This window comes from Gymnoscopelus microlampas (assembly GCF_963454915.1).
Source record: "Gymnoscopelus microlampas genome assembly, chromosome: 7".
NCBI lineage: Eukaryota > Metazoa > Chordata > Actinopteri > Myctophiformes > Myctophidae > Gymnoscopelus > Gymnoscopelus microlampas.
The window spans coordinates 15,769,835-15,784,964 of record NC_139944.1 but is presented as its reverse complement, the minus strand read 5'-3'; the positions used below and the strand labels follow the sequence as shown (position 1 = coordinate 15,784,964).

The 15,130-nt window shown below is 39.9% G+C and overlaps 1 protein-coding gene across 2 annotated transcripts in view; it reads left to right on the top strand.

The window, feature by feature from the left end:
• Window positions 1–385: 385 nt before the first annotated feature.
• The window catches only part of LOC311048248 (caspase-3-like), a 44,480-nt gene continuing 29,735 nt past the window's right edge, over window positions 386–15,130 (top strand). The window contains exons 1-12 of one of the 2 annotated variants that reach the window (XM_084061394.1): window positions 386–606; window positions 4,798–4,869; window positions 5,236–5,258; window positions 6,111–6,360; window positions 7,310–7,349; window positions 8,169–8,232; window positions 10,316–10,357; window positions 10,648–10,697; window positions 12,501–12,606; window positions 12,818–12,945; window positions 13,035–13,381; window positions 14,232–14,542. In XM_084061394.1, coding sequence (XP_083917520.1) covers window positions 5,237–5,258; window positions 6,111–6,360; window positions 7,310–7,349; window positions 8,169–8,232; window positions 10,316–10,357; window positions 10,648–10,697; window positions 12,501–12,606; window positions 12,818–12,945; window positions 13,035–13,381; window positions 14,232–14,379 — 1,197 coding nt within the window. In that variant the 5' untranslated portion in view covers window positions 386–606; window positions 4,798–4,869; window position 5,236 and the 3' untranslated portion in view covers window positions 14,380–14,542. Of the gene's footprint in view, window positions 607–4,797; window positions 4,870–5,230; window positions 5,259–6,110; window positions 6,361–7,309; window positions 7,350–8,168; window positions 8,233–10,315; window positions 10,358–10,647; window positions 10,698–12,500; window positions 12,607–12,817; window positions 12,946–13,034; window positions 13,382–14,231 lie in introns of those variants that run through there. The other variant, XM_084061395.1, reaches the window with a different exon arrangement.

Below are 15,130 nucleotides of genomic sequence, written 5' to 3'. Positions count from 1 at the left end.
AGCAGTTTTGTTGTCAATTAATGAGCAACTTCGCCATTGAGATAAAGTGAATTGGGCGCCTGTGGTCTTTTCAGAGCGCTGTCACAGTGCTACTTTATCAATTTACCCATTCCGCTAGTTTATTTAGAGAAATGTAAATGTGAGTCACTCTAAACAGATACATCATGAGTGATTAGATGATGAAGGGCATGGCATGACCGGATTTACAGCTTTTTCTCCCCCTGAAACCAAAGGACCAGTCCAAACTATGTCAACATGCTCCATATTCTTCCAGTCTGCCATGTCAACTCCCAAACACAGATCAGGCCATAAATACGTCACACTAGTGAAAGTGAAAGTATGCCGTAGAAAAGTGGTTCCTCCCTTTTCCTCAGTCATTGTAGTGTTTCACTCCTGTTGGTGTTTCTTTGTTTGGGGTACAGACGTATGTTGTGTCTTTGAGCAAAAGTATTTTTTTAACTTTTGAAGTTGGTAAATTAAGTGAAGGGAAAATAAAGCTCACTTATCATCTTGTGTAGCCTACACGAGACAGAAGGAAAGAACACAGACGGAAGTGAGCGAGAGAGAAGACAAATTGTTTTCGAAACTTCTGACAAGAGTGACTCAGTGAGTAAAAATAAAATGTGATGTAAAGTTAATAATACACACACACACACACGTGTGTGTGTGTGTGTGTGTGTGTGTGTGTGTGTGTGTGTGTGTGTGTGTGTGTGTGTGTGTGTGCGTGCGTGCGTGCGTGCGTGCGTGCGTGTGTGTGTGTCACATATAATTTTGACAAGATGTGGACAGTGTGTTGAAGAAAGAGTGGAGGAGGTTAAAGTTTTAGTTTAAGATGTCTTTTATACAGCCTGCACAGTTTCAACTTTAGATTCTATCACATACACTATTTTCATGGGTCATTTTTATATTATCAAACGCATTAGACATAGAGGAATGTGGACATGGTGTGTGATAATTAATACAAACTACATTCATATAATGCTATGTTTGTTAAGCTTTGCATGTGTAGATAAGCTAAAATATAGGGTATAGAACATTTGTCACAATTTGCACAACTGGCACACCCAAAAGCAAACATGCACTTAGATGCCGTTCTATTTTATGTTTTTTTATGGGTGTTTTTTCTAGATATCCACACTGTCTCTCTCTCTCTCAGCTGTCCTATTGTCTGTCTCTCCTCAGAGGCAGCCTTAGGAAGTATGTTTCACACGTCTTAATTGAAATGGGCTCCTGCACGATTGTACAGAACTGTTCCCACCAGCAGCTTTTTCACTGTTCATTTGTCGCTTGCAGATAGCAGTGCAATAGTGTAAAGTTATCATATTTAAATCATATTATTCACGTAACTGATTACTCTTTACTACTGTCTCAAAGCCCCTATCAACAGAATATGTGATAGACAGTGGAAAGTAAAATGTTGACGATTATTTTCCATTCTATGGTTGGTAGGACTATAATTTCTGTACACTAGCTTGTTGGAATGACAAGCTCCGCCCTCTGACTTTCAGTGATGTGTTTTGATGTGTTCATCCTGGATTAAACTTTGCCCATGTATTTATTTATTTTTTATTGAATTGTCCTTGTGTGTCCATGGACACTACAGCAGAACAAGAAAACAAACACAAATGAAAAAGAAAAGACCACATACAAACCAAAACCAAACGTACAAATACACATAAGGGAGATATCTGTGTCTTTACTCACTCACCTATTGATTACGATGCATATGTACAGCCCAACCACTTGGTCACATCTTCAAACAGTGAATATATGGTCCATTAATGCGACCGATTCAACATACACCTCATTCGAGGTGGTCAAATAAAGAAATATGAAACGGAAAATAAAATTCAATTAAAAAAACTGAAGTCACATAAAATCAGGTCTTATGGTAGAGATATGAGTAACCAGTTGTCCATGAAGACGTTGAAGAAGTTGTCAATTTGACCTCTAAAAATAAATGTAATTCTCTCCATAATAAATATATTATAGATTAGGTCAATCCACTCATTTATTGGTTGGTATATCTCTCGTAAGCCATTTTTTTATTATAGCCTTTTTGGACGCAACTAGTAATACCCTTACTAGTAGCGTACTAGGTCGGAAGTCAGAGTCATGTGCAAACCATTAGAAAATTCTAATTTTGAACTTCAACTGATACCTTTAAATTATTTCACTCCACACCCTCAATGAACCTGTTATCAGCACCTTTTTAGGGTCTGGCTTATCATATTCTAATATAGCTGTTGGTTTGTTTGTGCATGTCAGAAACAGTCTATCATGGAGGGACAGCGAGATCCACTCACGACCGCGACCGTGCTATCATGTGGAGTAAATCAGATGTTTAAATCACAGCTGATCTAAATAAATCATCAGATAATTATTTTTGAAAGAAAGTGGCTCATAAAACCGCAGACTGGAGTCAAATGTGCACCATGCCAACATGGATACCTGGCATGACATTGGAAACATGCTTGAGAATGCACAGTGCCATTGACAGCACAATGCAAATTTCCTATAAAATTGCCTAGAGCAGGGATGTGAAACTCGTGATCTGTGGGCATGTTGTGTCCAATGTGGCCGCGACATGGTTTAAAAAAAGAGAATTAATACTACCTCTAACAGGGCACCTTCTTCATAGATAAGAGCCAGGCACTGAGACAGTTGTCCCTCCACCCCCTCTTGCCGCTGACTGTACCTGACCGTGAAGGTGTAGTCGCCCGTTGCTCCAATCCGCACCAAACTAGGCACAAACACTGTTCAGGGGTCTGCCATCAAAATAGCCACACCAGGGCCCCACCAGGGGCAGATCGGAGCAACGGTGCGCAGGTGGCACCCAGGGGCCCTGCCTGGGTGCACTGTTGCTCCGATCCTCACCAAACTTTGCACAAACACTGTGCAGGGGTTTGCCATCAGTTAGAATAGTCATACCCCTGGAGGCCACATGTGGCCCGCAGGGGCCACACGCGATCCGCACAAAACTTTGTCACAAACAGTGTCCAGGGGCCTGCCATGACAATAGTCCCACCAGGGTCCACGTGTTGGCCCACAGGCCACGTCATGCGCCCCTGGGGACCACAGGCACACCGTTGCTCCAATTCTCACCAAACTTGGCACAAACGCTGTTCAGGGGTCTGTGAAAATGGTCACACGAAAAAGAAAATGGACACATATGGGTCAATGCAGCAGTTTTACAACACTTCAAATGGCCATAACCATTGTCCTGATCAGCGCAATACAGGGCTGGAGACCTGAAAATATAGTTCAAATAACAGAATTAGCAGAATTAAACCGTGACTTTCTGTGACCAAAGTTCCACCCTATAGTATATGAACCTATTAATGGGAATGGTCTTGGTCTGGCAGAGCTGCATTGGGATTTCGACCCAGTGATGAGTGAACAGGTCAGACAAGAGATTGCTGACCACTAGTTTGGTTTATTTTATTTTATTTTATTAGCACATTGTAATATAAACAATAAACTAGAAAATGTGCTCCTCGGAGCACAGGTCTCCGACAGTACTGTTCCTGATTAATCCTGTCTTACCTATTTATATTACATATTGTCACGTGTCACTTGACCAATGTTAGCTTGGCTGATGGAAGCTCACTCAAAATATAAATGATTTTTTTAAGTGACACACCTATTTATAGGATTTTATTTCGTCATGCGTCTCGCTAGCCAATCAAAAGCATTGGTGACAACATATTGTCACATGTCACGTGAAGCTTGACCAATGTTAGCTTGGCTGAGACGGACGGACACACGGAAGGACAAGAACGAAAACATACTCTCCACCTCTGGCGGAGACAACAAAGGAACCAGGAGACCTGGTACTGCCAGACCCCTAGTAGTTGAAATCTGAATGGCCGGACTTCGCATGACGTGTCATGCGATGTCACGTCATGCGAGGTCCCTTCTATGCCCATGTATGGACGAAAGGGGGACAAAAACCTGACATGCCCATGTATGGACGAAAGGGTTACAAAGCCACATGTAGGCCGACCCCTTGGGTCTGGCAACAAAAACATAAACTGTCAAATACATAAGTTATTGTGAAAGAAAAGGAAGAAGCCAACAGGCCTATTTGGAATCCTTTCCTTATAGGAAGAGGTCATTAAATAGCATTAAAAGTTCAAATTGCTGTTCAACAGCAATAAAGAAATAAAAACACAAAAACTGAAAAATACAGAAAAGAATAATTAATAACGATTACATGTCAGAAATAAATCATATGGACTACAGTGAGGAAGAAATTGTATATTTGTTTTATGTTTCTTAAATATAATAATTGTAATAATAATAATAATAATAATAAAATACATGATGGGCAAAATGATTGTCCAGATGAAGGGTTGAATACCGTAGGTCAGATTGGTGATGACCAGGCCTGGGCATGGATGAAACAATTACTTTTGTTTAATTTAATGTGAGTGAATTGTTTAAGCTGTTTTCTATCAGCTGCAGTCAAAGTACATAGCCTATGGAATTTGTGTTTGAAAATACACCGCTATGGAAGCAAACCAACTTCAGTCCACATATCTTTTTTCCTGTCCACTGGGGTACTGGCAGATAATGTGTTGGGTCTTGAAACGTGCCCCCAGTTCCTTAAGGCCGCCTCACACATTGTCTTGGAGACAGTGTCTCCCTCTCAGATTGTCTACCGTCTGTCTTCCTCTCAGCATATCTTGTAGAAAGTTCAAGGAGAATGCACATTACATTCAATAATTAATATTTGTAATTCTATGTGTCTTCCTCGTTCCTTCTCTCGCTGACATTCTCTCTTTTTTTTCTCAGGTGGTTAAGGTACGCCATCTAGTGGACATTTTCTGGATCAACATTAAACTACATTAACGGATATATCACTTGGTATGTTTTGTTTATTGACATCAGAATTATCAAACCAAACTAACTGAAGGTCACGGTTGGGTCTGAACGTTTGGGGACGAATGTTTAAATACACTGTTCACTATAAGTAATGAAGGCAATTAGTACGTTTTCTTTGAATTCAAAGAGCTAAATCATTTATCTTAATCCACTTTTCCATTCTAATGCTACATTTCCATAAAGTCACCATAAATGTTTGTACAGCAATCCACTTCAGTTATTGTGTGTAAATGGTGCATTTATATAGAGCCTTTCTCCAAAGCGCTTTTCAAAATTTTCTTTGAAAATACACCATATAAGCAAACCAACTTCAATCCACTTTTTTTTCCATGTCCGCGGGGAGACAAGAATGGAATTCCCAACAAGAACTGGTGAGCTGACACTCTATGAACACATGTTTGCAGTAAACTTGTAAAATGATCTACGCTGTAGTTGCACATACTTAAATATAAATATAAAATATATTTTCTGTTACTGAACAAGCAACAGAATTAAGAATATAATACGTATAAATGTTTTTACTGGTATTTATACTTTAAAGGTACAGTAAGTAAGTAGTTTAAATTCTGATAGTAATCATTGAGAGAAAGAGAAAGAGCGCTTGTTCAGTAACAGGAGTCTCCCTGTCTCTCCAGCCCTTTAATAAACAGAAAAATATATTTTCAGGTAGGGATACCAATTTTATCCTATCAGGAGAGAGAACTTACTCAAACGACAGCCAAAATTGGAACTGGAGCACATAAAATGTAAGCTTATAAATGGGTGCTCTCTCCTGATTGGATGAAATTGCCAACTCACTTGAAAAGGTATTTTCTATTTATTAAAGAGCTAGAGAGACCGGAATGCTTAAATGGTTAATATCAGTGCACTTTTCCCATTAAGTGCTTCACATTCTGACTGTGATCCAGTTAATTCTAATTCAAAACAGGGTTATATACTTATCGTATACAGCATTCAATGTATAAGATATAATGCTCCAATTGACATCCATACAGTTTTACATTGTTGGCTTGTTGTCTATTCCAATGAAACATATAGGAATCAACAACTTGTAGGCTATACCAACGCCTATATCAAATTCCAAATTCTGAGATACGCCTAAGAAAATACTTGCTAATATTCCAGTAACTGAGGGATGTAAAGTCGTTATATTTTAAAGAAGCATGTTAAAATATGTTTCACCCAAAGAGTCTCACCCAAACCTCAATTTGTATTCCCCCTAGCTTCATCGAAGCACTTTGTTGACCAACACCGGCGTAGACTGATTGAGAGTGTGACCAATGTTGAATCCATCCTGGAAGTGCTTCATGAAAAAGGTGCCATCACCCAAGAGGCCTACGATAAAGTGGCGTCTAAAGACACCAATCAGGAAAAGATGAGAGAACTCTATCCACACCTGAAAACCAAAAAAGCCAAAGATGTTTTCTGCAACGGTCTTCAGGAGTATGAGACAGATCTTCTCGAGGAGCTGCAGTAAATGTCATTTACATTTCAGGCCAAACATTGTATTGACAATGCATCTTTTCAGGCCATGATGCTTTCATTGCTATGTTTTAATTCCATTGTAATTTTTACAAACAACTTGCCAGATTATCATTATCCAGCTAGTTGCTAAATTTCCATTAAATTCATATGAGGTGCTCTTCAAGAGACAACAATTGTGTTCTGGATTCTGATTATATTTACTTCTTTAATAAAAAAACATATTTCACACAGTTCATAATCTTTGGATAAGTTAATTAAGTTACTGACAAATGTTTTGTTTCTTTAGAGCAATGTACATTTTAAATAAGATTAATATATTGGCATGAATAGATTCATATAGAATTCATAGATTCATATAGAATTCATAGATTTATATATGATTCATAGATTTACTGCATAGATTCATAGATTAATATAGGATTCATATGTACTGTATAGATTTGTTGATTAATATAGGATTAATAGATTCATAAAGAATTCACAAATTCATATAGGATTCATAGATTTGTTTAGGATTCATATAGAATTCATAGATTCATATAGAATTCAAAGATTCATATAGGATTCATAGATTTATATAGGCGTCATAGATTTATATAGGATTCATATATTTATATAAGATTCGTGAATTTATATAGGATTTGTAGATTGTATTCATATTGGATTTATTGATTCATAAGATAAATTGCAACTCAAAACAGATATGCTCTGTCTTTTCCTCTGCCCTCAGTCTGGGCGATCAGATTAACTCTTTAACATCTCTGTTTCTCGTTTCTCGTCTCTAAACCTCTGGAACATTAACAAGGATCATTGATTTTCATTTCTGTGTGTGTGTGTGTGTGTGTGTGTGTGTGTGTGTGTGTGTGTGTGTGTGTGTGTGTGTGTGTGTGTGTGTGTGTGTGTGTGTGTGTGTGTGTGTGTGTGTGTGTCTTTCTAGACCCTCCTCTGATGAGGTTGATCATTCAGACAGAGGCACTGTGAGTAAAACCAGCTACTCTATAGAATAATCAACGAAACTGAACATCTGGAAAGTTACTGCTTGTTTGAAAATACTGGAACCAGAGAACAACCTCTAGTCTGGCAGAGAGACACTGACTCACTTGTAATATATTGAACATTGGAAGAAACAGTATTAAGATTTAGACCTATTCACCTGTTTCCTAGGCTTTCCACTTCCTGTGTGTTTTCCACTTCCTGTCGATTTGATCCAATGAAATCCAATGAAACTGGTCACATTATGATATCCAATGAAATCCGACAGGAAGTGGAAAACACACAGCCTAGGAAACAGGTGAATAGCTGCATCTCTCACTGCTTGCTCTCCTATTGAGAGAAAAGTTAGCAAACATATCGATCTGGAGTCAGAGTTGCTGTTTTACACATATCTATTTTCCTACTGCTTAATAGTAAACATGATTTTTAAACTTTTATATCTCTCTGCTCATTTGTTATTTACAGTTTTACCTATAGATCATGGTTGGGGATATGACAGCTTGCACCCATAAGATGGAAAGAAAAGCTATGCCCCTGCCCACAATGCTCTGAGCTACATTTTGTGTTATATCGTGTGTGTGTGTGTGTGTGTGTGTGTGTGTGTGTGTGTGTGTGTGTGTGTGTGTGTGTGTGTGTGTGTGTGTGTGTGTGTGTGTGTGTGTGCGTGTGCGTGCGTGCGTGCGTGCGTGCGTGTGTATGTGTTTGTATGTGTGTGTGTGTGTGTGTGTGTGTGTGTGTGTGTGTGTGTGTGTGTGTGTGTGTGTGTGTGTGTGTGTGTGTGTGTGTGTGCGTGTGTCCTGCAGACCGAAAATGACTCACTGACTCATGACGAGCTGAAAAAACAACATGGAACTCTACAAGATGAGAGTATGTATCCCTGCATTTGTGATCTTGTGTGTAGGGTTAATAGTTGTTGACAATCAATCAATCTACCCTCCATTCAAAGTCAACACTCAAAGTCTCTCTCTCTCTCTCAAACACTTTTTCTAAAATGTTCAAAAATAGCAGATGTACAAGCTCGCAGTGCCGCATGAGGTGACTGCTGTGAACTTGTATAGCTGCTATTTTTGAATAGCCAACGTATAAAATATGGATAATGGGGTTAAAATGTATTAATACATTTAGCTGGGGACTCCCTGGAGCCCCCTCAAGGACCCCTGGGGGTCCCCGGACTCCACTTTGAGAACCTGCTCTAAATGGATTTAATTTAAACGTACCACTACTAGTGTTACTTACCATTAAATCCCATTAAAAATGTTGTTATTGCAGTCTGCTTTGGATTTTGATGAGCTGTAGTTGTTTAATATCAGTTAATTGTCTCCGCCAAGCCGAAAGGCATGGCGAGAGAGTATGTTTTACCCCTGTCCGTCCGTCCGTCCGTGTGTGTTTGTGTGTGTGTGTGTGTGTGTGTGTGTGTGTGTGTGTGTGTGTGTGTGTGTGTGTGTGTGTGTGTGTGTGTGTGTGTGTGTGTGTGTGTGTGTGTGTGTGTGTGTCCGTATGTCCTGTCCGTGTGTTAGCAGCTAATCTCCGGCACCGTTGGCCCGGTCGCTGCGAAACTGTGCACACACACTCCCTGGATGCCAATTCAGAACCTCTGCCTCAAAATCTTCACATGGGCCTGTTATAGCGCCACCTTGAGGCCGATTTGTGCAAAACCCATTTTTATATATTACTCCTACAGATTGTATCCAATCGTCATGCAAATCGGTACACAGTATCTCAATAGTCATGTGATCAACATGGATCTGTCCGATTTCCTATATTCCATCCTCTTTGGCTAACGTTGGCTTCCAAAATTTGCAGGATTGGTCCGTTTTGAACAAAATGCCTCAAATCATGAACGCCTCATGCGCTATAAAAGGCTGATTTGTGTTTTTAACTATAACTGCACCGATCTGCGTGAAACTTTGCAAGCACACTACCAAGAGGCCAAGCATTTTTCACATTTGCCTTTTATAGCGCCACCAGGAGGAGATTTATCCAAATTTCACACAAATCGGTACACATGATCTCTATAGTCATGTGATCAAGATGGAACTGTTTGATTTTTCATATTTCATCCTGATAAAATAACATTGACATCTAAAGTTTGCAGAAGTGGCCCGTTTTGAACAAAATGCCACAAATCATGAACGCAGCGTCCGATTGAGGTGACACTTTACACGCACATTCGCACTATGTTGAAGAACAAATGCCACCCTTTAACATTGCCCTATTATAGCGGCACCAGGAGGCCGATTTTTTCAACACTTTTCTTTTTTGTATTACTCCTACAAATGTTGTCCAATCAATCATCATGCAAATCGGCACCCATTATCTCTATAGTCAAGTGATCAAGATGGTTCTGTCTCAGAACCAGTGTTTTCAACACTTTTCTTTTTTGTACTACTCCTACAAATGTTGTCCAATCAATCATCATGCAAATCGGCACCCATTATCTCTAGTCAAGTGATCAAGATGGTTCTGTCTCAGAACCAGTGTTTTCAACACTTTTCTTTTTTGTATTACTCCTACAAATGTTGTCCAATCAATCATCATGCAAATCGGCACCCATTATCTCTATAGTCAAGTGATCAAGATGGTTCTGTCCGATTTCTCATATTCCATCCTGATTGGTGAATTCCGAACATTGTTGGCCCACAATAACCTACCTGACCTGGCGGAGACCTGTGCTCCGAGGACCACTTTTTCTAGTTAAGCATGCTTCTCATTACGTGAGTCACCTACTGACTGTGACTCAGTTCCTATTCAAAACAGGGTCATGTACATCATATTTTCACTTTCAGGCAAAAATAAAAAATATTGTATTAATGCATTTAGCAATGTCTGTGACTGTGTTAAGTGACTACTAACTTTGTTGTTACTTAACAAGTTTGTTTCCAACTTTACCATGCCATCATTTCATGTGTTTGCATTTTGTATTAATTTAGATGCTTTTTATTTCTTGCAGCTCAATCCGCTGGAGCATCTGCTTCTGTCTTGAGTGCAGACGGTGAGTGAGTGCAGTTTAAAGTTGATTGACTCTAAATGTAGACATGTCATTTAGGGTTAGGTCTACTTGTCTTATTTACTATGGAATCCCAAATGCCATCACTTGAAACTAGAACATTCCGATAACGATATACCTTACACAAAGTTGATACCATGTAAATACATCGGTTAGTGGTAAGAAGTGAAATGTGCTCCTCTCACAAATGTTGATTTTAACATTTGGGTCAGGAACACTTTTGAAAGTAACTAACTTGGGCTAACACACTAACCCTGGTTTTGTTTTCTCTTAAGGCTTTGATCAGTGGCGGTTCCTGCCAAACCTTCGGGGGGCGAAGGCTAAGGTGACCTAAAGAAAATAATAAATCACATATACACACCTACCGATATCACGTGCGCCTAACTTTCTGCATGCATTACATTACATTACAGTCATTTAGCAGACGCTTTTATCCAAATCGACTTGTGCATTCAACATAGGTAGGCAAGAAAACTACTAATCATCTCCAAACATCTCCATTTGTTATCATCAATTCCAGTTGATAACATGCTATCTAAATTACATTTGAACCTTTTCATAAGTCCACCATTTCTTTGTATTTCCGTGTTTTCATCGTGATTGCGAGGATTGCAGTGTTGCGAGGTTATATGCGAGAGAAACAAGCAACCAGGTAGACTTGGCAACACTGCGAAACTCTGAAGACACTGACATTCGGACCAAACCCCGCTCGGACCAAACCCCGTTTGCTTCTTCAGGTGCTATGAGCACATGAAGAAGCAAACAAGCGAAACGCGTTGTGCAAATAAAGAAAGCAAAATCAGTCCTGGAGTTGTGCGGTCCCTTCTTTTGAAGGTTTTTTCCTTTTAGTTGTATATATATATATTTATATATATTTATTTAGTGCTAAATAAATCACTTTATGCAGTAGTAAGTTGGCCCTCTCTGTTCTCTGAAGTGTGCAGTCCCTTTCTTATGGAAGTTCCATCCCTTTTTTACAGTTTATATAGCCTGGTAAACCCTTCCCTCCGGTTATCTAATTTCCATTTGATATCAGGAGTGAGTCATGCAGGCCTGTTTGCCTTTTTTTTTCTGTGGCCGGGAGCTGGGTGGGATTAGTACCATTGACTGGCAACCCCTTCAGCCAATCAGCAGTTCGTTCCTCTTCAGCCAATCAGCAGTTCGTTCCACCACCACCAGAGCAACGTAACGCAAGGGGACTTTTGAAAGGGCCATGCCGAAAATAGGTTGCTTTGTTCGATACATGCGTGTCATGCCCGCCCTGCCGGTTCTCAGATTTTTTATTTTTAAATAGGCTCTGTCATGATTAATTGACCACATATATGAAGTTAAACAACTAAATACTATCAGAAAAATATCTTAAAAGTAAATTCCATGCCACAAAAAAGAAGTTTGAGAGCGTTTTGAAGTTTTAAAACAGAGAATAAAACAGCGGACAAAGTGTCAATGGCCTCCGTAACATTTTGGTCGACTGCACTCGGCTCCATTCGGGTTCACTCGGGTTCCACCTGATTGTCAACCTCCGCTGTCAATCACAGAACAATGAGCGAGGAAGCTGATTGGAGAGTTCATGTTATGAACTCTACAGAAACGCCCAGACAGGCCGGCATGCCAGACTCACTCCTGATATCAAATGGAAATGAGATATCCGGAGGGAGGGGTTTACCAGGCTACAATTTATAGACCAATTATTTGTTTACCAACATTGAGACTGGAAGCACAGGTGATTGTTTCATGCAATCAATTCTCAACCTGTTGTTTCGGGGTGCGCTGGTTTCAGCACACCCCAACCCCCTCTTTTGTGTTGGCTAGTGAGGCGTGTCGAGACCTGATAGAATGGGTTTCATTGCACGCATACTGGTTGCACGCATACTGGTTCTTATCAGTGTGACGTCGCATGTGTGTGTGTGTGTGTGTGTGTGTGTGTGTGTGTGTGTGTGTGTGTGTGTGTTTGTTGCACTATTTGAAGCTATGTTTAAGAGCAGAAGCTACTTTTTTCTTTTTCTTTTTACAGTTTTACATGGGCATTATTTATTATCTTATGTAACATTTGCAATGTAATTTTGTTTTCTTTTTATGAATGATGTGTGTTGGTTACAGTATGTGGTGTGACATGTGTGTCTTGCAGACCGAATGCTACTCACTGACTAATAACCCACGTGGGATATGTTTGATCATTAACAACGACATCTTCAATGACGGAGTAAACCGACCAGGAACTCAGAAAGATGAGGGTATGTATCAATACTTTGATTATCTGACCTAATATGCGTGTGGGGTAGTTACTTGTACAGATACAATCAATCAATCAGTCGACCAATCGATCAATCAATCAATCAATCAATCCACTGTTTAAAGTCAACACTTGTCAAATATGATGATGTATAATATTATCTCTCTCTTTCTCCCTCTCTTTCAATTTGCCGACCCTCTTGTATCACACAGAGGCTCTGAGAATTGTGTTTTCCAGGCTGGGCTTTAAGGTGGAGGTATGCAACAACTTGACAGCACAAGGCATACGTGATGTTCTGAAAGAACTGGGAAAACAAGATTTCACAAATGCAGATGCTTTGGTACGTGGTGTTCAACTTCTTCAAAGACTCTTTCACACTACATTCCTGTTTTCACACAGTAATGAGCCATTCTGTCCCTGACCTTATAGGTGGTGTGTGTACTGTCTCACGGGTTGAAGGGATGTGTGTTCGGTACCGATGGTGGGAAGGTGTTTCTCAATGAATTGAAGGAGCCCTTCAGAAGTTGGCCTGCCACGACCTTGGCAGGGAAGCCGAAGCTGTTCTTCATCCAGGCGTGCCAGGGGAGCGGTCAACAGGAAGGACTGATGATGTCAGACTGTCCGAGTAACAAGGGCTCCCAGCTGAAGGTAGTAGCAAATGACGCAGACTTCCTGATGGCCATGGCAACCGTAGAGGGATTTGTATCAGTCAGGGATTACACAGGTTCTGTCTACATCCAGGAGCTGTGCAAACAGCTTACAACATCAGCAGAAAGGTGAGGAGGTTTCAACAGTCAGTGTTGATACATATGGCTTCAATTCACAGACCTTTAGGTCACCACAAAATAATGAATGCTTATCTATTCTGAGTAGAATGCATCTATATCTCTTTATTTCCCCCCCCCTTTTTATAAAAAATAAATAAGCCATTGGGAGGAGAGTGGGCTACCAATGGTTTATTTTCTCATTGAAGTGATGTTTAACTGGCTGAATTAGTTTTTAAATTATTTCTTTTGTTAAGGTCCTTCAAAAGTGCTTTAAAAGTTCTTAATAAACAAAACAAAAAAATAGAAGAAAAAACTTAGAAGCATTGTCATTGTGTGTTCTGAGGCTTTTTCAGCTGTAATGATAAATGACCTGTTCAGTTTTTTTTCTTTCTTAGATCTTTCTTAGTTTAATCATTAAACATAAACTGCTTCAAAGTGGTGCTGGTTTCACCAATACTGGTGCAACTAAGACATTTGCTTGGATTCCCCATACCTGCTGTATTTGGCAGGTAACGTTGACGTTGCGGGGCTCCTCCGTGCCGTATCGTGTCATAGTATAACATTAATATAATGCAAAAACAACTTAAAGTATACTGTGTTTGTTTCATTGAGCCAAGCCGGAACATAATCGATTGGTTGATCATTAAAATAAACATGCTCTGAAAATGCACGCCTCCCACCCATCTGACCACATCATACGCCAGCCATTCCGTTGGATGGTCTGATGGGTGGTCCGTGAATGCTTTAGAGATTTGCAAGTGGGCCCTGATCCAGAAAGTTTGAGAACCACTGTTACAGTATTAGGTGTATTCAGTAGCATTTTCACAATGTAATGCTCTACTCTAATGTTTCCTGACAGAGGGGGGGAGTCCATTCTTGACATCCTGACACGAGTGAACCTGGAGGTCAGCAAAACAATACATTCAGTGGAGGGTGGGACCGTTACCTTACAAATACCGGAACCCAAATACACCCTCACCAAGAAAGTCATCCTCAAATTCATCTGAGACAAGCAGCACATGTGGCTAATCTTTGGATTGACAGTTCCCAAACTGTTGTTTGTTCATTCATTATTTTCTTTGTTGTAGCAGGCTTTACTAAACAGCTGTGTTGCTTTTATTTTGTTGTACCAGTGAGTGAGTTGCATCAATAAATTCACTTTTGAACATATTCCATCTGTGTTGTGTTACTCCCTGTCACCAGATTGTAACAGAAGCTGTTCTTGAGGCTTGTTCTGCCCCAAAACCTTGCTAATACACGTTACAGTATGTTGTTTTCTTTTTCCCTTTAGTACTGCAAAGCACTTTATTGAGGCATCTAAACAGCGGCAGGTATCATTTCTGTCTTGGAGATATCGCGAGATTTGGCTGCCAGACAGGAAATGGTGGACAGTCTTGCGATACTTTGGCCGTTCAGAAACATACTTTAGATACCTCTATAAAAGTATACAGTGTATAATTAAAATTATACAGTGGACAACGGTCGCAATCGTTCAGAAATAATGTTTGTTCATGAGCTGGTCCAGCCTGCTCCATCCACTGAAATGTACTGTATTTAATCAAACTTCCGGTGAGAGGTTTGCCACCCATGAGTGTCACATCAATATATCTAGAAAACGGATGGACTTTATGTCCCAAAGCTTCCTTGACAACATCTCCCTCCACACAGCTGATTCAAATGAATGATCACTGGCTCTTGACCAGTCATCACCATGCTAGCTTGTAATGGACATTTCCATCAATATTACATTTTTGCCAC